The 23742-nt window shown below is 39.8% G+C and overlaps 1 protein-coding gene across 5 annotated transcripts in view; it reads left to right on the forward strand.

Annotated features, from left to right (window-relative positions):
- GOLIM4 (golgi integral membrane protein 4) overlaps positions 1 to 23248 on the forward strand; it is a 69556-nt gene extending 46308 nt beyond the window's left edge. For 2 of the 5 annotated variants that reach the window (XM_017661041.3, XM_017661045.3), the window contains 9 exons: positions 2606 to 2764; positions 4827 to 5159; positions 6641 to 6885; positions 7345 to 7427; positions 8730 to 8839; positions 11478 to 11645; positions 11968 to 12036; positions 21103 to 21183; positions 21498 to 23248. In XM_017661041.3, coding sequence (XP_017516530.3) covers positions 2606 to 2764; positions 4827 to 5159; positions 6641 to 6885; positions 7345 to 7427; positions 8730 to 8839; positions 11478 to 11645; positions 11968 to 12036; positions 21103 to 21183; positions 21498 to 21641 — 1392 coding nt within the window. In that variant the 3' untranslated portion in view covers positions 21642 to 23248. The remainder of the gene's footprint in view (positions 1 to 2605; positions 2765 to 4826; positions 5160 to 6640; positions 6886 to 7344; positions 7428 to 8729; positions 8840 to 11477; positions 11646 to 11967; positions 12037 to 21102; positions 21184 to 21497) is intronic. The other 3 variants (XM_017661042.3, XM_017661046.3, XM_017661044.3) reach the window with 2 other exon arrangements.
- Positions 23249 to 23742: the final 494 nt, after the last annotated feature.

The following is a 23742-nucleotide window of genomic DNA, read 5'->3' on the forward strand; positions in this document are numbered from 1 at the left end:
AGAGTTGTAAATTCCACTTGTTCAAAGCCTGGAAAAATTCAGTCCCTGGCACAAGGCAGGCCCACAGAAGATATTTGCTGAATGAATAAATGAACAAATGCAAATGCTGGAGAACTTTCTAAATAAAGCAATACCATACTGAGTGTTGACAGCTTTCAGGCAGAAGCAAAGGAATAGGAACAGCTAGCTTGGCCAGTAGGACTTCCTTTTCTTCTGAAAGAATTAAGAGAAAGGGGAAAAGGAAAAGCAACTACCTGTCCTCATCGGGAGACCCTGGATTACTTTTTGTCTTTATAAAATTAATAAAAGTGTGAAATGCTGGGCCCTGACCCACCTCAGAGGCTACAGCAGCTGTGTTTGTGGGCTCTCTCTTCAAGCCTGTCCGTGATTGGCCAGCTCCCTCCGACACTAGCTGTGTGCTCCTGTTTTATTTGTGTACAAATTAAATTGATTTTAGAGGAGATGATTTCATTCAAAAACCACCTTTATAAAGTTTTTCCAAGTACTGTTATTTACACTTTTTCACACTGAAAAATGTGACAACCAATATGAATATTCTCTGTGCTCTCATGGCCATAAATTTTAGAATAAGCAACAGTTTGAAAATCCAGAGGAATGTAAGTAAAATAATTGATGGACTGACCAAAGCCAAATTCTATAGTAAGCACACTGAGTACTGCTGACAAGGTTTGTAATAGAAAAATTTTTATTTAACTAACATAGAGTTTTGTGTTTCTTTAAATATCTTTTTTGCTCTTTTGAGAAAGTTGAAGTTGTCCTTTTTTTTAATAGTTATGCCAGAACTAGGTGCAGTACTTCATCAGAGTCCCACCTCTAATCCCAATAGTACAACTTTTCCTGGATCTCCTTAGAAAACAAATGCTGTTTCAGGCATCTCTATAGCTTGTGTAAATCACATTACGAGATTCTGTCTTGACAGCTTGATTTTTAAATGTATTTGAGGGAGGAGAGAGCAAGAACAGAATAAAATTTGAGAGTTTCCAATTGGTCAGGAATTACAAGAACTTTATATACAGAATTTTATTCAATATTCACAACCTACTGAGTTATACAATATTAGGATCTTTTTATAACTAAATAAATTGAGGTCAAAGGGAAATAAAACAGCCCAAGATTATCAAAATAATGCTTAACTCTTAAGCTGGTGTTTTTGGAAAGTTCCCTGCCTGTTATCTGGGCCTTGCCCCAGGCCTACTGAGTTTTTAGTTTCTAGGGTTGGGGCCCAAAAGACAGCATTTTTAAAATCCCTTCATGATTCTTAATGCTTGTTAATATTAGAGAACCACACATTACTGCCTTCAAAGATTATGTATTTAGCAGGAAGAGAGAGAAGAAAAGCTAGAATTAAGGTTTGCTTATTCTTCATATTAATTTTATTAAAAGTATCATTATGTGGATGTCTTTTGTTTTTTTTGACCTCCAGAGTTGCTTTGTAAATGTCTTGAGAGATTTCTGGGATAAGGCCCACTGCTCACCGTATGGCACACCTTTGTACAAATTATATAAAGAAGCACTCCCCTTGAGTCATATTTAGTAAACAGACTTCTTCACCTTTGTGGGAATTAGAAAAAGACAAAGCCCCCCTTCCTTGGGGTGGAAGAGTACTGTTCCCGGGTGCACGGCTGTGGCAGTGGGATCTAGTCACCTGCTCTGCTGTACATGTGGAGGGGCGCAGCCCCATCAGGGAAGCTGGTTCAGAAGAGGTTTCTGTGTTCTCTGTGTGTATTTACACACACAGTATTTCTGTTTTAGGATAACATTGTTGGTGCATATGATGATCTAAGTAGAAATAGTGTCTATTATTTTCTTAGTTGAGGTATTTGATTTTTTTTCTGCCTTTCTAGCCCTTTATATTAAAGATATTACACACATATACACATACGCACAGAAGCACCTGGATGAATATATTACAGTCTTATACCTACATTACTGCCTTTATCGCTTTGGAAGGAAAGGACATTCAGAGTTGTGGAGTACAAATCCAGCCTCATTGCATGCCTATGCCATGGCTTTCAAAAAACCACAGAGCACAATGCCTGAAGCTTTTTGGAGAGTAAAGGACCCTACTAGACACAAGTTGACTGGAGAAAAGGGTTGTCTGAGTGATTTTGTGTGTGTATATATATTCAGTTATTTATTTTAAACTTATTTATTTCCACTGAAAAATGTTACTCAGACCATATTGATATAAGATATCTGGACCTGTATAATTATGTCAATTTTTAATTGTTTTTAATGCTATAAAACTGATTGCATAGCTGCCTTTTAATAACATTTATACTAGAAAGTTGTTTATAAAAATTCTGACTTTGTTTAATGCAGCATGGGAAACTAACATCTGCCTTAGACATTTTTTTCTCTGTCCCTTTAATTCTAATTCTAATCTGCATGTGCTTAAAAATTTAAGCATGTCCAAGTAAGAATAACTAGTGCATGCAAAAAATTTGTATATTTTTCCTACTTTTTATGTAAGTATAGTATTTTTGTCTAGTTCTCCATTGACCTGTAGTGCCCATCCATGAGTGATAATCTCTTTCCCTCTCAAATTGTACAATTTGCATCTAATTGTGCAATTTATACGCAGACTCAAGTTGCAGAATATAAACAACTGAAAGATACTCTGAATAGGATTCCAAGCTTTCGAAAACCAGAGCAAGTGGAGCAGCAGAATGTTACCCAGGTGGCACATTCTCCACCAGGTGACAGCACAGCAAGGGAGAGGCCAGCAGGCGAGCCAGGGGAGGTAAGAGGCGTGAACTGGTAATCTGAGGTCACATCACTGTCCCCGTCAAGCTGTCATCAGGTGAACTGCTCTAAATATTGCCAACTCTTTCTGCAGAAGAGTGGTTCTCAAACTTTAGAGTTGTTTGGTTCTCAAACATCAGAGTCCTTAGCAGGGCTGTTAAAACACAGATAGCTGGGCTCCAGCCCAGAGCTTCCAGTTCAGTTATTGGGGGTCAGGCCTGAGGATCTGCATTTCTAACTGATGCAGCTGGCCAGGGGAGCACATTTTGAGAATGACTGCTCTAGTATTTTCTGGGAAAGACTTTACTGGCTTTGTCTATTCATGTGAGTTTATTTTTTTAAAGAAGCTGTTGTGTCTGAGCTCTTAACTTTTTTTGTTTATTTGGGTAGAGTGAGAAAGTTAAGTGAGCATGAAGGTATTACGTGACCACCAGTCCACTCCCCTGTTACAGTTGATGATATAGTTGAACTTGTCACAGTGCTAGGTCATCACAGAACATACCAACACTGGAATTAGTAAGCCCTTCTAAAAGTACCGAGGGTATGAAGACTAGTCTCTTAAATCCAGTTTTGTATTCCTGTTCTTTATGAAAATTAAGTCTTGCTTAAGAATATCTCTTAAGTGGAACATCAAAAGTAATGTCATTCCTTATCATTAATTCCTACAAAACTGTCTTTGTAATTACAAATATAATAAAAATGGCAAGTGTGGTTACCTTTCTCCCTGACAAAATTATGTTCAACAATGAATGTTTGAGAAGACGTCCCCTAAGCTGCCATCTCAGGGGAGTAATGCAGTTTATATGAGTGGACTTCATGTGAATCTTCGTCTGTGCAGAGCTTTCCTTCACAGACAGGTTCTGTGTCTCTCCTAGTTTGACTGTGAGTTTACTGGACTCATCCCTTAATGGCTCAGACCTTTAGTTTTCCCACCTGTGAGGTAGAGATAGTAGTTATCTGCTCTAACCTTTCTAATAGGGATGGTGTTGAGATGAATGACAGGTGTTTGAAAGCACTTGGGGCTCTTCAGAAAAATATTTCATATAAAGCCAGGGCAGTGTGATGTCAAACTTGCCAGGTACCTGAGGATGTTAGTATAATAGACATCTCTGAAAGTTGTCCTCAGATATCTGACAAATGACTTTTTTCCTTGGTTTATTTATTTGTACAATTTATTACACAATCTCAGTTATATTTCTGCCAATTTAAGCAGAGGGTGTCATACTGATCTCAATTACAGGAGAGCAGTCTGACCAAGGAAGTTATTTTTCTGATAAAGAAGGTTCGGGTGGGGCAAGAGTTACCGATGTTCTTATTGATATCATATAGTCTCTGTTCTAATTAATAAGGACCACATAGAAATCTCTGCAACTTGCAGGGAAAACTGATTGCATCAACCCATTTTAGAAGATGAGTTCTCTGCAAAAAGACATCTTTTCTCTATCAAGAGTTTTCTGTATTAACAATACAAAATATTTACAAAAGACTTCTGATTTATGAAGAAATACTACTTTAATACACTAAAAGTATTGTATTGTCTGGTTCATTGGGCTCTACTTTTAGCTAACATGGATACCCATTAATAAAGGCATTCTTTTTGGGGGCCTAATAAAAAATAAACCTAGCTCATCCTCAATTTGCTTTTATTCTCTTTTCAAATCACTGTTGAAAACAAAACTTGAAGAAAATGATGTAAGCATTTCATTATTTGAAGTGTGAGGTTTTTTTCTTCCTTTTTATTCTAAGGAAAAACAGAACAGAAATTAGAGTGCTTTTGAGAGAAGGGTCTACTGAGATGTGATTGCTTAGAGGCCTTACTATTAGGTTATATACTGTATTCCTTCGAGATGAGATTTTGTGTATGTTACCTCTATTTTATAGGTGAGATTACACAGTGAGGAGAGTTAAATGACTCCACTGCAGCCATACTTTTCAGTCAGGACTCCATATTCTAGACTCCAAGATTTTGCTTATGTTGTAACCCCATAGACATGGTAAATAAATTATGTCACTACTTTTGAAGTAGAAGAGTGTCATTTCCAGTGATGTGCTTGGCCTAGGTGTCTCGACATAGTGACGTGTGGCAAAAGCATGCGGCAGTTCCTGGAAGAACAGAAGAAATGAAACATTATTCTCCCACCCAGAAGGAGGCAGAATTTCAGGCTCCAGCAGAGCTGAACCAGCAAGGAGTGGAACCCAGAGAGCCCGAGGAGCATCAGGTGGAAGAGGAGCACAGAAAGGCCCTGGAAGAGGAGGCGATGGAGCAGGTGGGGCAGGCCGAACATCTCGTGGAGGAACATGATCCATCACCCGAGGAGCAGGAGCGAGAGTGGAAGGAACAGCGCGAACAAAAAGAGACTGCCAGCCTTCCGGGAGGGCACGCTCATGCTCAGGTGCGAGGCCATCCACTTCAGGTCTACTGAGATTGTATTTTGCTGGCTGGGATAGTGAGCATGGCTTTTTGTTTTTAAAAATTAAAAGAAAAAACCTCTCAATGGATGACAGTCTCTAAAATAATATTTGAGTGATTTCACTAAATGTTACATGCACATACTAAAGTTTTCTGTTGTAGTATTGTAATATTAATAGCATAGCTACTTACACACCTAGAGAGATCATTAGGGAAAAGCAAAAGCATTGTATTTTTTATCAGTCCTGTGTAGTGAGGGACACGCAGGCTCTCATCCCTTCATCAGCAGGAGAAGCGATAAGCACCAGCTTGGGCAGCGTCCTGCAGCTTGTCAGGTCCTGTGGGCATCCTGAGGCCAAGAAAGGTCTCATTTTCTATGATCAGAAGTCCCCTCCTCCCTGTTCACTTACCGTCCGACGATATGTTGGCTTTTGCACATTCGTCTTCAAGGCAGTTATTACTCGGCGAGCATGTTTGGCCAGGTTCTGCTCAGCTCCTCCTACTGAGCACACCCCTTTCACGTAGTTGAGGCTCTTCCCTTTCTTAGAGCACCCGTCATTATTATAAATGATAGATAACTGAAGAAGAAACTGAAGCAGCACTGAGAGCAGCTGGGTACCTTTCTTCTACCCCCCAACAGGAGGCTGCCAGGGCTCCACATGGCAGCTGACCGCCCTTCGCTCACGACTCTGAAGGCTGGTTTGGCCTCAGGCTCCCAGAGACCTCCAGGTGCTCAGGGCTCCGTGGTCACAGTCAATGTTGCTTCAAAGCTAACATCCGGAAACCTCTTCCGGTCTTGCGTCCTTTTTAGATTTTACCAGAATTGACTCCCACCGGGTTTAATCCCCCCCAGCCGGGCCCCCTCTTTCCTTCGGTTAGCTGGGAGCTGGAGGAGAGAGTGGTGGGGAACGCCCAGGGACGCGGAGTTTCAGAATTCCTGGGTCAGCTTTCCCTTTTAGCAGAAGCTGCTTGTTCTTGGAAGAAATTGGTTTTCTGCTTTTATGGCCTAATTTGACGGTGGTTCGCCTGAGATTAGTATATACATTGACGGAGTTAATTCGCATCCCGAGGTCGCAAACTCCGTGGAAAATCCTCAGCTACAGCTTCAGCTCACCAACTGCCCCAATTAGTATGAGGTTACCAAATGCCCACTTAGAGCAGAGCCTTTTGAACATAAATTTAATTACGGTTCAAAGTGATTTCCTCTGTTGTGCCCCCTTCCGTGCAAGAGAAAACACACTGAAAATCTGCCTAAATGCCAACAAAAGTAGGATGCCCGTTTTTCAGAGAGTTGGGTCACACGAGTGCCCAGGCTGGCAGCCTCAGACCCGAGGCACAGTCACAGTTCACCCGACGGGCAGGTATTAGTGAAGCAGCCTGCCTCCTGAGTTGGTCACGGCAGACAAGTGGGGGCTCAGCCAGGGCGCCGGCCTGCCCTCGCTCAGCCCCGGCCCTCTTCCCCAGGTGCATCCTTCCGCCAGGCCGGTCACCAGGTTCCGGCCGCCCTACGAGGAGCAGCTGGAGCAGCAGCGACTGGCCGCGAGGCGGGCGGAGGAGGCCCAGCAGCTGCGAGCGCGCCAGGAGGCTCTGCACCAGCACAGGCTGCAGGGCCACTTGCTGCGACAGCGGCAGGAGCATCTTGCCAAAGCGATGGCGGCGCAGAGGCAGGCGGCGCGCGACGAGGGCCGGCTGCGGCCGGAGCAGCCACGGTAGCCTTCCCCTGACGCGGGACGCCCCTCTGCTCGCGTTCACGAGCCGCCAGTGCAGCTCCCTGTGTTCGTCGGCCGTGAACTTGAGGGGCCGGTGTTGCTCACGGTGCTGAGGCAGAACGGCACTCCTGGATAATTTAATTCCAAATATTTAATTTTTAAAGTTAATAAACTTTTTTTTTTCTGCTTAAAAATGTTCGGTATTCAAGCTTAGTTTAGTTCTCAAAATAAACTGGCAGGTTTTGTGCTAACTTTATCACTGAAAAGATACTTTTTCAAATATACGTTTTGAAAGTACATTGGGAATCTTTATTTAAACCAAATAGAATCAGTTTTTTTTAAACAGTGGATCATTAAAAAATCTTGAAAATTTTGTTTATTACTGTCTTTGAAGATTAATGACATGTCAAACTGTACCACTTAATTTGTCACTGGATTGATAATGTTTGTCTCGTGCAGGCAGCAAGCTCATTATGATGCTATGGATAATGATATTGTTCAGGGAGCGGAGGACCAGGGCATCCAGGAAGAGGAAGGAGGTGGTGAGACTTCTTAGATGATGAATATTTCACTAAAATTACTTGGTAATATGTAATACCAACTCAGAGTTGTATGCGTAACAGTACATAAACAGGAGCTTTGTATACTGTGTCCTTTGTTGTTGTTTACTATGTTTTTCTTAATCCTGCTAAGCAGTGCACATTGGTGGCCAAAATTGTCCAAGATAATCTTCTCTTAGCATTTTTTCCATCGTTTAAGCTTTTTGCATACTGCATTATTATTTCTGACACATTATCATAAGACTATTATTATGCTTTGGGAAACATCTACATTTTCTCCTTACCTCAGAAGCCTTTGTATCATGGCCTTAAAAGTTTTTCAAATCAAGTCAATAGTAGTTTTCATTTATGCTGAGTATTTGGTATGTAACATCAGATATTGCTTACTGTGATAATAGAACTAGAAAGTAGCCATCTCTGGCAACTCTGACACTTAGATATGTATCTTTTTTTTTAAAGCATTTACAGGAAGGTGATTACCCAAATTCTTTCCATAGCCTGTTTTGATATTTTATAGCTCTTACAGTGAGGAAATTGTTTTCCTTATGTCCCCTCTGTGCAGCACTTTTAGCTCTTTTGTTCCATTATCTGTAAGACTAGAAAACAGTTTGTTTTCCTCTTTATTTAATGAATCCCTTGGAGCATTTGAAACATGATAGTAAGTTACCCTGCATTCTTATTTTCTATAAGCTAAATACTCCATATACCTAAACTTTCCTGTTATACCTTAAAAAGTTACTTGTTCTTCTTTTTGTATGTTCTTTCCTAAATTCTTTTTATCGAAATATATTTTTCAAAAAGCAGCAAGTAAATGTCTGTGTGAGTGTAAATGAGCTTTTTAAGCTCCTTAAGTGGAGTGGTTTTTCTTTCATCTCCTGAAACATTGTCAATTTCTCCTTTTGGTACCTTGCTGTTTCCTCTGCTATTACCAAAAGTCAGTTGATAATCTTACCAATATCCAGTTGACTGGGCTTCCTTTGATTGAGAACATTTTTATTTATTTATTTTTTTGCGTAATGGGAAAATTGCAGCTTCGTTATAAACATTTGTTTCAGAGGGTTAGAATGGTATTGCTCACCCCACTCTTCAGACACACAATCGAGGAAAAGGACATAACTTTATTCAGAAAAGCTGAGATGTACAGCTTATGTTGAGTCAACCTCCCTGGAGATGAGTTTGGGTGAAATGGTCTGTAGGGAAGCCCACTGGCAGCTTTTCTTTGAATGGAAAGGGAAGAATCCTGTCTGGTTCTTCTGGGCTGATGTTATTTCCTTTGTCTGCTAGCCTATGAGAGAGACAGCCAACACCAAAATGAGGCAGAGGAAGACCCAGAGAATGGGCATGAGCCTCAAGAACAAGGGCCCCGTGGGGCTGACCCAGAATCGGAGGCAGATGTAAGTGTCCTTTTTCTTTGTTATGACCCTTAGAAACTCACAAGGTGGGAAAGGAAACTTGAAGGTCTGCCTGGCACCTTGCCTCTGGCTCCAGATACACCTGTTATTTCAGCAGCTCAGAAGGAAGGTGGCTTGCATAATTACATGAGCAATGCTGTTAGCAATAAACCGTGGAGTATGTGTGATGAGACTGGGTCAAAGATTGCTCCGGGAAGACACCAGAAGAGTTACCCTCTGAAGACTATTAGATAATAAAATTAAAACTGAGAAAAGAAAAATTAAAAGGCATTGAAATATATAGTAATTCTGAAAAATGAAGAAAAAGCAAGTGTGGGAGTTGGAAAGAGAACCAGAGAAAGGAAATGAACTGCTATTAAGCATGTTGAACAGTCTGCTAGGGCGTTACATATGTCATGTGAGTGACTGTCCCAACAGTCAGAGACTGTTTTAATAAATACGTGGATAAGGATGTGTGTAGTTTGAAAAATGAAAAAAATTGCTCAGGTACCATGATGCTATAGACAAATTAGAATATAAATGGTGGAGACCTAATAACCAGGAACAGTCTTGTGTTTATCAAAAAAAAAGGACGAAAACTCCCAGGTCAGCTGGGTGGTCTGGGAGTGGTGGGGCCTGGTCCTTGCCTGTAAGTGAGGCAAGCACGTGTTGAGTGTGTTCTTATGCTTATGTGTAAAATATTTTACAACTTGATTTTGCTCCCCTGTCATCTCTTGTTAGTAAACCAGCCATCATGTTTATAAAGTTAAGTCTGTGCTATCACATGGGTGCTGTTTATACTGATCCAGTGGGCTGGAAGAAGGGTCCATGTCCTTCCTTGGTAATCACGGAGGAAGTCTTTCCATAGCTAACTAGCCACGTGCATGGAAAGGGCTTTTCCACTTGACTTTCCACCTAAAGGTGTGGCACAATACAGTTGCCTGTCGGCCTGGGAATCAGCATTTCTGAATACTGTTTGCACCCAGAATTTCTAGCCCTGTAATGTTTTTTGAGAAGAACAGAGCTATAGAGAGAAGGAAAAGAGCCCAAGAATGTAAAAGGGAAGAGAATGTCCATGGGAGAGCAAGAAAATAAGTGTACAGAAGTGTACTGAATTGCCTCAAGGAGCCTGGAAGGCATGGCAGGAGGTGTAGGACCTGCTGTGGGCTTTGACTACTGACCATCTAATCCTTTACTCTCCTGTCATCCACTTCCTTGTTTAGAGAGCACACTGGTGGCCTTACTACCATGCCTACTTTTCATTGAAATTGTTGGCGTGCCTGTCCCTTGTCTCACTTATTTTATTTATTTTTTTAATTAAAAAAATTTTTGTCCATCTTAATGGATCATCTATTTTATTTTAATGTAACAACCGTACCTATTAAACCTTACTTATTACTTGGTTAGAGTTGGAGCTAGCGTGTACATTTTTATGAACTGCCACAAAAGCTTTTGGATCCTTTTCTGAAGAGAATGTGTTACATTTTTCCTGTATTGCCACACAAATTGTTGATAATGCACACAAAAAAATCTGCATGACAAGAGATTGTGGAGTAATGGATATTTAGTGTGCTGGTGATGATTGGCACTCTGTTCCCACTGAAATTGTCATTTGCACTTGAATGAAGTACACAGCCAGTTACAAACAGACAATAGAACAGCTGAGAGTGTGGTGAGCTCCAGCATGTGCAAGACTGAAGTGAAGTAGAATCTTGTCCAGAGAACACCTGTAGAGACTAAATTTTACTCTGAGGCTTCACCATCTCTTGGAAGCATTTGCTGCTTCACTTAGGTGTCCTGCTGGTGACCTTGAAGTGATGGGGAAGCTCAGGCACACATCACGGTTTCTGCCCAGCTTAGGCTTCAAAATCTCAATCTTTATGAGGACATGGATTATTTTGAAAGGTGCTTTGGGAGCTTAAGTGGAAAATTGAGCTAGTTCTAAAGATAATAGGAAGGGCATTTGTTGAACCCAATAACAGAACTGCTAGAGAGGCTGGCTGGGTTGGGGAAAAGAATTTTCAAAAATATATTGGCAGAGACTGGGTTGGCCTTTCTCCCATCCCTAGCCAGTGCACATCTCTTAGGCTCATGGCAGTGTTAAAGACTGGATCCCTTCTCAAAATTGGTCATTTACTTTTACTTGTTATCTCTTCTGCAGCCTCTCTTTCTTCAACTGCTTTTCACCCACTTACATATAAAAAATTGCTTGCACAGGGAAGCTTGACTGTATAAAAATCAACATGCCAGTGAAGGAAGTTACTATTTGCCTATCTAAATCTCCCATTTTTATAATTTCTCTTCCTCAGTCTTTGGCCTTTATTAAGTGTTTTTTTGTTGTTTTTGTTGTCAGTTTAGCTATGCCCACATTAGTTATGATAGTGGAGTTTTAAGGACTATTTCAGAATTGCTTGCAAAAAAGTGCTGTTTGCACTTCATCCCAATTCCTCAGCCTTTAACAAATAAAGCCAGAGTTTCATCTTTTGACGGTACGATGTGTACTTGTGGGTCTTGGCAAGAACATATCTGAACAATCTGGTGCAGGACAATTTCATTTTCTGCCAGTGTGTGGCCTTTCAAATGAAATTAAATTTGATCCTGGTTTCTGAAGTGATGGTTGCTTTTCATTAAAATTTTACAGAGGGCAGCTGCAGAGGATATAAACCCAGCAGATGACCCTAATAATCAAGGTGAAGATGAATTTGAGGAAGCTGAGCAAGTGAGAGAAGAAAATTTGCCAGATGAAAATGAAGAGCAAAAACAAAATGATCAAAGGCAAAAGAATGCAGAAATGGAGGAGCATTTGGTGGTAAGCAGATGCCACTGTGGAGGGTGGTTTGAACTGAGGTATTTTAATAAATACCTGGTTTATGCAAAAGGTCAACCATAACCTATTTACAGAAGGTTAGCTTTTCGCTTAGTTTTTAGGCTATTAAATGAAATGATATGCCCACACTCAGAGAAAAAAACAGACATCTGGGCTTTGTGTTGGGAATGATAATTCATCATTTCCTGGCCACTGATGTACTGAAAGTTCACTTCTTATGGCGACATGCTTGTTGTATGTCTCAGGATATTGTAAAATGTATCTCCAGTGTTCAGTGACCTGGGCCTCCCCTTTGTTTCAACAGATGGCAGGAAATCCAGACCAGCAGGAGGATAATGTTGATGAGCAGTACCAGGAAGAGGGAGAAGAGGAGGTAGGAAGGTGGCACGTGGAGGCCTAGCAAACCTGCATCATACTAACCGCAAACAGCAGCAGCATCTTTGACGTGGCTGCTATAAAAATTCAGGCAGGTTTAGCATAAGAAAGGGTGATTTCAAGAGGCAATGGATCATGGCAGTAGAGACATTTGGTTAGAATATAATAAAAATAGGGTGGGGGTGGTTAATAGAATCCTTTTCTCTGGTTCTCATTACAAATTTTGAATTAAGACTTTTGGCCTTCCTGGAATGGTGGATGTAGGTTTATAAAATCTTTGTAAGAATATTTTGTCCTGTCTTTTCCCCTTATACAAAGAGAAGAACAAAGCTCTGTACATCATGTAAGGGTCTGGGTTAACCACTGTTGCTTTCTCTGTAGACATTGCCACAGTGCCTGCCTCCTGGGGCACCCCAAACTCCACATGTCTGCCAGGATACACTTAATACTCTCCAGAGAGTTAAAAAATTTGACTGTCTCTACTTTTAACCTCTTCCCTCCTAAGAATTTAGTATCTTAATTAAATTTAACAATAAAGAGAAGGAAAAATATGAAGGGTGCTCAGTTGAATAAGATGCATTTGGGTGGAATTCCTTAACTTATATTTTAGTTTGCTTTTTTGTTGTATTGTTTACAGAGCATCTGTCATGGTGCACATTTGTGTGACTGATGGAGGCTATTGGTTGTAGCTGGTTTGTCACAGCACCCTCCTGTGTGGATCACTAAAGCTCAGGCCTTGGGTGTGTGATAGAGACCAGTAAATTAAAGCCTGGGCTCAGAGGTGCTCCTCAGCCAGGCATCTTGCAAATGTGTGGCGTTGGCCTCAAGGGGAACCACATGAGAGGTGGACAAATGACAGCCTGAACAACCACGCCCCCTCCCCACCCCACTGGAGCACCTGCTCAGAATACACAAGCTGTTGCACTCACCTACACAGTTCCCTTGATTAGTAGGCTTGCTTTTTCATTTTTGCTGCATTTGTCAGCTTTCCAGAGCTAACGCTAAAATTTGTGCTTATACCAGGAAAACATGTTGCTCTTTACAAACACTGGCAACATATATTTCTTCTTATGTGCTCTAACTGGCTTCATCCTTTTTCTCTCTCTTTTTTCATCCTGTTCTTCACCCTTATCAAGACTCTGGGCTATCTTACCAGAAGAAAGCATAAGAGAAACTAGCAAACTTCAATATTAAGACATTTAGCAAGAAAAAGATATTCATCTGGAGTTCTCTTGTAATAGAATGTCTAGACTAATATACTTTGTTTCATTATGTGGGATGCCAGGAATCTCTGAGGGATTAAAGAAAATAGGTTCACCTTGACTTTCTTTTAAGAATTCAGAAGGATAAACATAAAATTTTAATCAGTATTTACTGATTGTTGTTTTACTTTCATATCACATAGGTTAAGATAGAGAGAGAAATTCTGTGATCCAAGAGACATCTGAGACAGAGAGACAGAGAGAGAGAAAGAGAGACGCAAGAGGGAAGGAGCATGGGTCCCAGACAGAGGTGACAGGCCAACCCTTGGCAGCTTCTCCTTCAGGCCGGTGCTCCTCCCTCAGGCAGGCTGAACTCACCAGAGCCCTTTTCCTCTCTTACATCCAGCTCAGGTCCTGATTCTTTTCTCCTAGTTCCCTGCCCAGAGTTCTTACCTCCGGAATCTCTAAACCTCTCTTGCATAGGCTACGGGTTGCCACACCCTCTAACTCTGGACCGGAGTGTGTGAGCTCCCAGGGGAAGCCTAGCATGCCTTTCTCCTCCCTGTGTACCTTCTCCTCTGCCTCCTGAGCCTCCCTTGTTCAGGCTGTGTTATAATTTTCTGGTGGTTCCTGAGATGGTTAGTTATTAGTCTTCCTACCTCTTTCCATCATTCCCAGTCCTTCCCTTGAGGAAGGAGAACATTGGTTCTCAAATGACATTCAAGACCTAGTAACAGAAATTAAATTCTCAGCAGACTGCTTCAAAATGAGAAAAATAAAGAGGAATGCAGTATGTGAGAACACATAGTGTGTTAAGGGAGGTGTGTGTGTGATGTATTTGTGGGGGTGCTCTGAAAACCATAAAATGCTACGTAATGTGCATTGTTCTTATCTCCATTAAGCCTCAGAGCCCCCCAGCTGCCCTTGTGACCTCTGGGATGGAAGGCCAATTGCTGCCACTGGTTCCCCTCCTCCAGCCCATAGTCACTGACTAATGTCAGCATTTGCTTCTGGGAAGGAACTGCATCTTGCCAGGACTGCCCCTGTTCAGGGAGAGGCATGGTCCATAGACTTGGGACTTGAACTCTGAGAGGACCCCAAACAAGTGTGACTTCAGGGAATTTGCACTCTCTCTGCTTTCTTTTATCTTAGTGCCAGCGGCATTTCCCATCTAAAACATGAAAGTGGTGATTATGAACAAGTGTTCACTGTGTATTGTTTGGGATTGTTAGAATGAAAGGCATCCATATGGTGATCCCATCTTCATGTTGCTTATTTTTCAGATTTTTAATCTTATGAGCAAACATTATAAATAATGGCATTGTCAGAAAGTGCTATGTGTGCTTTCAAATTATTTAAATGTTTAAAAAAATATAGAGATAGCACTTGAAAATTCTGAGTGCATTTTCCCCAGTGTAACTAAAACAGGTTGGCTTGAACACTTACGGGAGAGCTAGCACAAGGTTATGTGGCTCCCCTTACTGGGATTGTTGGCTTGTGAATCACCATATCTAGAAACTGTGCAGTTGGCAAAAACTCTCCTATTAAACTTACCAAGTAGTTACTTAGCATGTAGTGGCATCACCCTCATGGCTGACGTTGCCGAAGGCCTTCTCTGTGTCCCATTCCATCCATCGCTTTGGATCCCAGCATTCTGCCTACTTAAGGTTCAGCCTTCTGGTTTCTGACTTGTCCCACAACATCTTTGATGTGTAACAAGTAGGCATCAGCACACACAGGGATGGGGTGACTTGCCGAAGCCAGTTTCAGACTCAGTAGATATTTTGTTTTGTTTTGGCCTTTTGTCAAATTTTGCCATATCACATAGAGACCATTTCTAAAATGCCTAATACAGTAGATTTCAGGGAATAAAAATGAATAATGAGGAGCAGTGTTGTGAAATCTTTGACAGAATGTTTGCTACTGCTTTAGCAGGATACTGAACAAGGGTAAGTGTGGAAGACATAGTCGGCATGTCTATATTATAAAAGAGTAACTAACTTTTGGCTTCTGATTCTTAAGTCTATGCATATTTTAAAATTAGAAACTCTGTATCATTTTGTTCCTTTTCAGTAATGCCTTTAAGATTAGTTTGAATTACTTTTGGCCCAAACATGAAGAATATATAACTAGAATAATATGGTGTATATATAAATCTGAAATACTATAAATTTCCATTCATGAGTTCCCTAAATCAAAGAGTAATTTAAATCAGGTTATACTGAAAATTGACTAGCAACCTAACTTCTCTACAACAGATCCCAAGAGAATGAAGAGGTCATAAAAGGGTGTTTGTCTTTTCCTCCAGAGACATTCTGAACCTGGCACCCACTGTCAGTCAGGCGAATGGCTCCACTCTTTGCTCTGGCTAAGAATCACCTTAGAGAGTGTTTGAAAAGTAAAAATTCTTGAATCACACCTTACCGATGGAGATTTTTATTTTCTCTTTTGGGGGCCCTTGGAGTCAGAGGTCCTCAAGGCCCCCGGCTGTGCTGATGCCTCAGGAGTACAGTGTTTGGAAAAGCAGTCCTAGGAAAGGTGGTGGTAGGTGGACCTGGAAGTCTGAACCTCTTTCAACTTCTGTGCAAAATGTGTGTCTATACCCATTTAATAAAGACTTTCTTACCCAAGTCTTAACAGGGACCATCACTCCCTCTACTACATATCCACACACACATAGAAAATTAAAAATCATTGATTCTTATCTAGCTGTTTTATTTTACAGATAAGAAATTTGAGCTTCAGTGAGGTTAACTAAATTTTCCTAATTCACAGAGTTTCTAATTGTTAGAACTGTGACTAAAGCCCACCTAGGTATGATTAATATGGTATACCATAATTAAGTATACCAAGCAGAGTGACAAAAGAGTTGATATGGGCAAGTTTTTCTTTATAGAAGTTAGTGAATGCAGAAGAAATGATGGAATTAGAAAGTGACCATTTTTGTAACTTTATTTAGCTATTTCAAACACAGTTTAAAGGTTCTTTTTTTTTCCTCCATTCTTTTTCTTCCGCCTCCATTCTTTATCAATTAGGTGTCATATTCTATACTCTTTGTTTATCCCTTGACTTACTTTTGGGGTAGTTGATATAATTTTGCATTTGTTTAATAGTTAATTGGTCTACTTCTTTTACTGTGTTTTTTTTCCCCTGGTGACAGCTGTTAAGCCTTAGGAACACTTCCATCTATAGAAGTCCCTCTAAAATACACTGTAGAGATGGTTTGTGGGACATAAATTCCCTCAACTTTTGCTTATCTGGAAATTGTTTAATCCCTCCTTCATATTTAAATGATAATTGTGCTGGATACAGTATCCTTGGTTCAAGGCCCTTCTGTTTCATTGCATTAAATATATCATGCCATTCTCTTCTGGCCTGTAAGGTTTCTGTTGAGAAGTCTGATGATAGCCTGATGGGTTTTCCTTTGTAAGTGACCTTTTTCCTCTCTCTGACTGCCTTTAATACTCTGTCCTTATCCTTGATCTTTGCCATTTTAATTATTATATGTCTTGGAGTTGTCCTCCTTGGGTCCCTTGTGTTGGGAGATTTGTGCACCTCCGTGGCCTGAGAGACTATCTCCTTTCCCAGATTGGGGAAGTTTTCAGCAATTTCCTCCTCAAAGGCACTTTCTATCCCTTTTTCTCTCTTCTTCTGCTGGCACACCTACAATAAAAATTGTTCTATTTGGATTGGTCACACAGTTCTCTTAACATTTTCCATTCCCAAAGATCCCTTTTTCTCTCTGTGCCTCAGCTTTTTTGTATTCCTGTTTTCTAATTTCTATTTCATTTACTGTCTCCTCCACTTCTTCTTATCTGCTTTTAAATCCCTCCATTGTATGTTTCATTTTGGCTACTTTATTTTTCAAACTTTCTATCTCTTTCTTGAATTCCTCCTGGAGGTCTTGAATATTTTTCTGTAGCTCCGTGAGCATGTTTATGATTTTTATTTTGAAATCTTTGTCAGGAAGATTGGTGAGTTTAGTTTCACTTGGCCCTCTTTCTGGTGTTTGTGGGATTTTGGTTTGTACCAGGTTCTTTTGACGTTTCATATTTGTAGTAATCACTTGGTGAAGATGGCGCCCTCTAGTGCCCATAAGCTCTACTCTCTGAAGCTGCTTAGCCCCTGAAGCAATGACGGGGTCACAGGCAAGCGGGTGCTGGTGCCTGCCAGGAGGAAAGAGCTCTTTCCTGCTTCCTGGCTACAGTGCCTGCCTCCACTGTCAGGGCCAGTGAGCTGAGTGCACAGGGAGAAGCCTTTATGCTATGCCCTCATAGCTGCCAGAGGCAGGGCCACCCTCCAGCTGGCCTGGAGTGATGATGAGGGTTGCAGGCAAGCTGCATCGGTGCCTGCCGGGAGGAAAGAGCTCTTTCCTGCTTCCCAGCTGCAGTGCCTGCCTCCACTGTCAGGCCCAGTGAGCCAAGAGCCCAGGGAGGAGCCTTTGTGCTACACCCTTGTAGCTGCCATAGGCAGGGCTGCCCTCTGGCTGGCCTGGCATAATGGCAGGGGTCTTAGATTTATGAGCCAGTGCCGGCCAGGAGGAAAGAGTGGCAGTCTGGGTATCATGGTGGGGGCCTCAGAGCTGCATTGCCAGCCAGGAGGATGGAGCACCTGAAGCTCTTGAAAGTTCCCAACCTGTTGGGCTGAATTCACTGGGACAATTTTGTCCACCTCTCCTTTCTCCTGAACAGCAAGTTCTGTGCACTCCTTGCCCCTTTAGCAGCCCTCTCACTGTTGGGAAGTCTCTCAGAGTGCCCACCTTTCTTTTGTTTCAGAAGGGCCACTTTGTGGGTACCTGTTCTTCACAAGCAGCTGGAATCTCAGTGTCTCTGAGTATTCCACCTGTCTTAGCTTTCCAACCCCACTAATCTCCAGAGTAAAAGTATAGCTTTCCAACCCCACCATATAATGTAGGTTCGTGCTCCCAAAGCAGATCTCCATGTCTGGGTGTTCAGCAGTCCTAGGTCTCTACCCACTCCCTGCTCCATTTCTCTTCCTCCTGCCAGTGAACTGGGGTGGGGGAAGGGCTTTGGTACTTTACCCTTTTCTGTGAGGCCTGCTCTTTTCCCAGGTAGGCTGTCTGTTGCAGCCTTCTTTCCTGTTGATCTTTCAGGTTTAGTTATATTTACTATATTTTCATATTGCATGTGGTTTTGGGTGGAGATTTCTGTCTCACCTCTCACGCCTCCACCTTTAAGCCCTTTTCCTGTTTTTGTGACTTTATTTAGAACAGGTGATTGAAAAGCATTCATCAATGAATGATATCACTAGATGAATGGAGGTCAGGATCCCATGGAGGTATCAGACTGTCATCATCTGAACTCACTAACCAACTTAGCCTCACAAAAAGTAGGGGAAACAAGCCTTATATGCCTCCTGATATAATGAAAATGTTAAATATACAGCATCACCTCTGAAAACCCTTGCTTTGCAAACTGAATGTGAATTCATTCAGGCCTCTCAGCTAGTTTCCATTTATGAGAATTTTTAGAGCTAAAGGAGCTAAGTGATACCTTAATGAAGCAAATGGATCCAAGATATCATTCTACAGGAAAACAAAACAAGAGCATTTTGGAAAAAAGAGGGGAGCAGAAATGATATGAGGTCAGAGTATTTGGGTGATGATTAGAACAAATCAAGTGTAAATACACATTTTTAAGACAATCAAGAAAGTGTTAAGCATGGACTAGGTATTAGTTGATACCATGGAATTATTTATCAGGTATGATAATGGCGTTCTGATTATATAGGAAAAATCCATTGTCTTTAGAGATGTATACTGAAATGGGAAAAGGTGAAATTACATGATGTCTAGAGTTTTTAAGAATAATTCATCAAAACAAGTAGTAGTGATGCAAGTATGGAATATTGAGATGATTGGTGAATCTTGGTGGTGGCTACAAGGCATTCATTGAACTATTTTTATGTTTGTGTGCTTGAAAATTTTCATGATAAAAACAAATGACCTTATTGTTTATATAGCCAGGAGGGTTGTGGAGCCAAGGTTTTAATCTATGTCTGTCTGATTCCATAGCCTGTGTTAGGGGTTGGCAAACTCGAGGCACAGCTGTTTTCATAAGTAAAGTCTTATTGGGACACAGCCATGCCTTTTGTTACATATCTTCTCTACAACAGTAGAGTCAGGCATTTGCTACAGAGACCTCATGGACGAGAAAGCCAGAATATTTATTCTTTGGCCCATTACTCAGAAAAAGTTTACAGACCCTGACTTATATATTCTTTCTACCACACTGAGGTTTTAAGGCAATTTTTCTCCCAACCCCACCTAAACCATGTTTAGTGTTCACTAGTACATTTTCATTATTAAGGCTATGGAAGGCATATCTTTGTTCACTGAAATCCACTGTCTGGGACACTTTAGCAATTTAATGATGTTTCAGTTAGTGAGATCTTAACATGCAGTCTGAAATAAGTACTTCATTGTTATTCCAATGTCTTGGGGAATGTTATGAGATTCTGTGACTCAGGTCAGAAGAGCTGTTGTGGGCCACTAATGGAACCTGCAGGTGAGACAAGGGTGTCTTTTCTTTAGCTTGGCGCAACTGGACATGTGAATACAAAAGATGCTCTGTGCCTCAGGCCCCAGAATGTATTTATTTGGTGCCAGTGTACTTTAAGAGCTTTGAGTCCAGCTGATATTGGGTGGGTTAGAGGGGCTTCTGAAAGTTGGGCTCTGTCTAAGGCATCTTTGAAGGGTCATCTTTGTGGGCTCCTCACCAGCCAGGTTCTTTCCAAAGCTTGTGTGGTAGATTGAAGTTCATTCCTGTTGCACCTGGACTGGACACCTTGTGGCAGCCTTTCATTTGTTGCTCCTTAGTTATACCTGCATACTTTCTTTGCCCATTTCTGAGATTTTTATCCATACCCCTCCCCCCCAAATCAGGTAATTTTATGTGTAATTCAAGAAGGCTTACGCTTATAGCACTGTCCTAGGAGAGATCGTGTTTTCTTTTGGTACCAGGATACCACATTATGCTTAAATGATGATCAGCAACTTTTTCAATGTATTCAAATGACTTAAGTCTTTTGACATAGATATGGTTTTCAAAATAGTTAAATTAGAAAATATTTTACCCTATATATTTGTGAAATATCATTAAATAGAGATTATTTAGCAAAAATATTTGGATGCTTTCTCTGATTTACATTTTGGAAAAAAAAAAGTGGGATCGATGACACAATAGTAACAGCATACATAAAAGAAAACCATTTAAAATTGAATGTGTTAGACCACTAAAGAGACATAGGGATTTGAGGCAGTTTAATAACTACTTCATGAAGAAATTAAAATACCTGTGTTATATGTTTTAGATATTTTAGCCAGAGAACTTTATTCTTCATTATAAAGACATATATACACTTATTTTTTCAATTTGCTACTATATTATAAATAGTGGTGTCTGTTTTCTGTGCCTTTACAGAGTATATTTGTTTTTGCATAGATTCATTTATTTGTTCATTGACCCATTCATTCAACAATATTTACTACACAATGGCAGTATTTCACATATGCATCTAGGTATTGAAGAGTTAATTGAATAAGGCAGATGGTTCATCAAAGCCTTCAGATTCATGCAGCTCTCCCATTTGGACAGGGGGATTTTTAATTTCATAAGCTGCATTTCTTCCAGTGTTATACTTGAAGTGCTGATCCTTACAACAGAAATTCAAACATGAAAGTCTTAAATTCTGAATCAAATCTTTGACTTTTATCTTTCTTCAAATTTGTTTTTTTGTTTGATTTTGTTTCTGCTACTTTGAATGAGCTTTTTGGAAATCAAAATCTATTGTTGCAAGTGTGTAAATGATAAAAGTGTCACCAGTATCTCTGGTTTATTTAGGTTCAAGAAGATTTGACCGAAGCGAAAAAAAGGGAATTAGAGCATAATGCTGAAGACACCTATGGTGAAAATGATGAAAATGTATGTGTAGGATATTTATTATTACTGTGCATGTGTGCGCATGTATAGGAGATATGTATGTACAGTTGGATAGCTCTGTGAGAACCTCTAAGGTTCCAGAGAGTTTAACAGACCAACCTAGAATTAGAAAAATGTGTGACAATATGAAGATTAGGAAAGACTCTATCACTATTACCTTCTGGAACAATTTTCTTTACTTGTTTCCTTTCTCTAAAAATGAAGAACTTCACACCCTTTTTAAAAGAGGGCATTATTTATATCATTAACTCTATGCCCTATCTCTTGGTTTTTCTTTTATCTTTTAAAACTTTTAGGCTGATGAGAAAAACAATGATGGAGACGAACAAGAAGTTCGAGATGACAATCGCCTCAGAGGTGGCGAGGAGCACTATGAAGAGGAGGAGGAGGAGGAAGAAGGGGCTGTTGCTGAGAAATCACAGAGAAGAGCTGAAATGTAGCTGTACCCCCGGACCCCATTTTATGGACAATGCTCAGCCAATGGATTCTTTTCAAGCTGCTCATAAATAAACCTGCCTACTGAACTCTAGGATATTTAATTACAAAAATTAAGAATTTAAACTTTTTAAAAACTTTTGTATTAGAAATGCTCATACATTTATATGAATATATTTTGATAACCTAGGTTATAGAGCTTCTTTTATATTCAAGCTAAACATGAACAAGAAGAAAACAATAAAGTAAACCTTAGACTCTGAATCTTATTTTTCATAGATTACATAATGATGTTGGAAAGGACATCGATTTTGTATATGTTTTGATTTGTTACTTTTGTATCTTCTAGCTTCCATGTGTTCTATTGTTTGCCTTTAATGAAATACAGGATTTCAAAATAAGGAATAGTGCAGAATGCTGTGCAAACTTTGAGAATGGCCAGTTTACTAACTGCTGCCTTTCTGAGGTTCTTGTGTATCATTCTGATAGAATTTTCTTCAGTCTGTGTATCACTGGAGTAAGATCCATGTACAGAGTGACAAACAATTGGAAAGCATTTTTTCTTATAAAGATGTTGTTTTTCAGACTTCAGATCAGTTAAAATGTTTGGCTTTACTTAAAAATCACAGCTGTTTTTGACAGGACTTAAAGATGAGATAGTACTAAAACTCAAGTGACAGTATTCCAGGCTTAGATATTTTGTTATTCAAGCAAGGTATGACACATCAGTGTATTAACCTTTTTGAAAGACTGACGACTTGTTTAATCACTAATCAAGTATGTAAGGGTGTGTTTTCTTCATAAGCACCCATTGTATTTTTTGTTTGAAGTCACCCTCTTGATATCCTTGCTGCAGTATCTAGTTTTCTACAATAATAAATATTTCCCCTGTAAGCTCTGTGCCTCAATATGTAGTCACTTTGATGACAAGTACGAATATGAAGATGTACCAAATTATACAATTGAATCAGATTATTTTTGGAAAAAAAATATGGTGATATACATGGTGATATGATAGATGCTCATGACTTTTCTATTAGCTGTATTATTTCTAATTTCTGGTTATTTTCTGATAGCTGGTTATGAGTCTGTATTATGTCCATGTATGGGCATTTTAATGATTATGAATTATAAAAATCCCTTAAAATAAAAAATTTCCCTTGGGATAGAGACATTTCAGTCACAAAGATTTTTAAATATTTAGAATTAGGTTTTATATAGTTCATGTGTGTGGTTTTGTAGTAATTCTTTCTAATAAAAACAAATTCTAATTTCCATCATTATTGTATGAATGTAATTTTATTTTTTTAATAACCACAGTCTTGTATGGTTTTGATTATCCTGTTTGAGTGATTGTGTGTATGCATCAGAATGTTTTGTTCAAACATTTTGGATTTTCAATAATCATAAATCAATCTTACGTTCATGTATAAAAACCCTTTATGTAATGTAAAATGTATAATATTGTACATAGTATTCAGAATACAATTATTTTGGCAAATTAGTTTGTATTTTTAATGTTCCAATTGCAGTATTTAATTATTTGAGCCATATTGAAGCTTGGTAATAGTTAATAAAGCTATAAAAAGCAAGTGGTAAATCTTTTAAAGTATTTGGATTCTTACTAGTTTCTGATCTTAACAGCATTCGTCCATTCGTTTTCATAAAAGGAAAAATCTAAGAGGTACTTAAATAATAAATTATGAAATGCCTTTCCCAACCTGTTCCTATTCTCCTTATCTTTTTCTCTCTTACTTGGATTGGTATGTGATTTTTTTCCCTTTCCTAATGAAATTGCTAAGAACTTTTATTTCATTTGAAGTAATTCAAGGATAAGAAAGAAGAAATAGGTGCAGAAATTATGAAAAAGTCATGTGACACAGAATTAACAACAACAAAAATATTAAATGCCCCCTGGAAAGCAACATCACAAACCGTTCTACTTTATGTATGCCACTACGCAGTAGGGCCATTTTAACTGATGTTTGGAGGAGAACTTCTCATTCAGAGCTGACCTACATTAGTAAGAGGGCAGAAATAAAATGTCACTGGTATTTATCTTGCCAATTAGTCTATGACTTTTGGTGCATAAGTCAATGGATTTGG

This window comes from Manis javanica, chromosome 3 (assembly GCF_040802235.1).
Source record: "Manis javanica isolate MJ-LG chromosome 3, MJ_LKY, whole genome shotgun sequence".
In the NCBI taxonomy this organism is placed as follows: domain Eukaryota; kingdom Metazoa; phylum Chordata; class Mammalia; order Pholidota; family Manidae; genus Manis; species Manis javanica.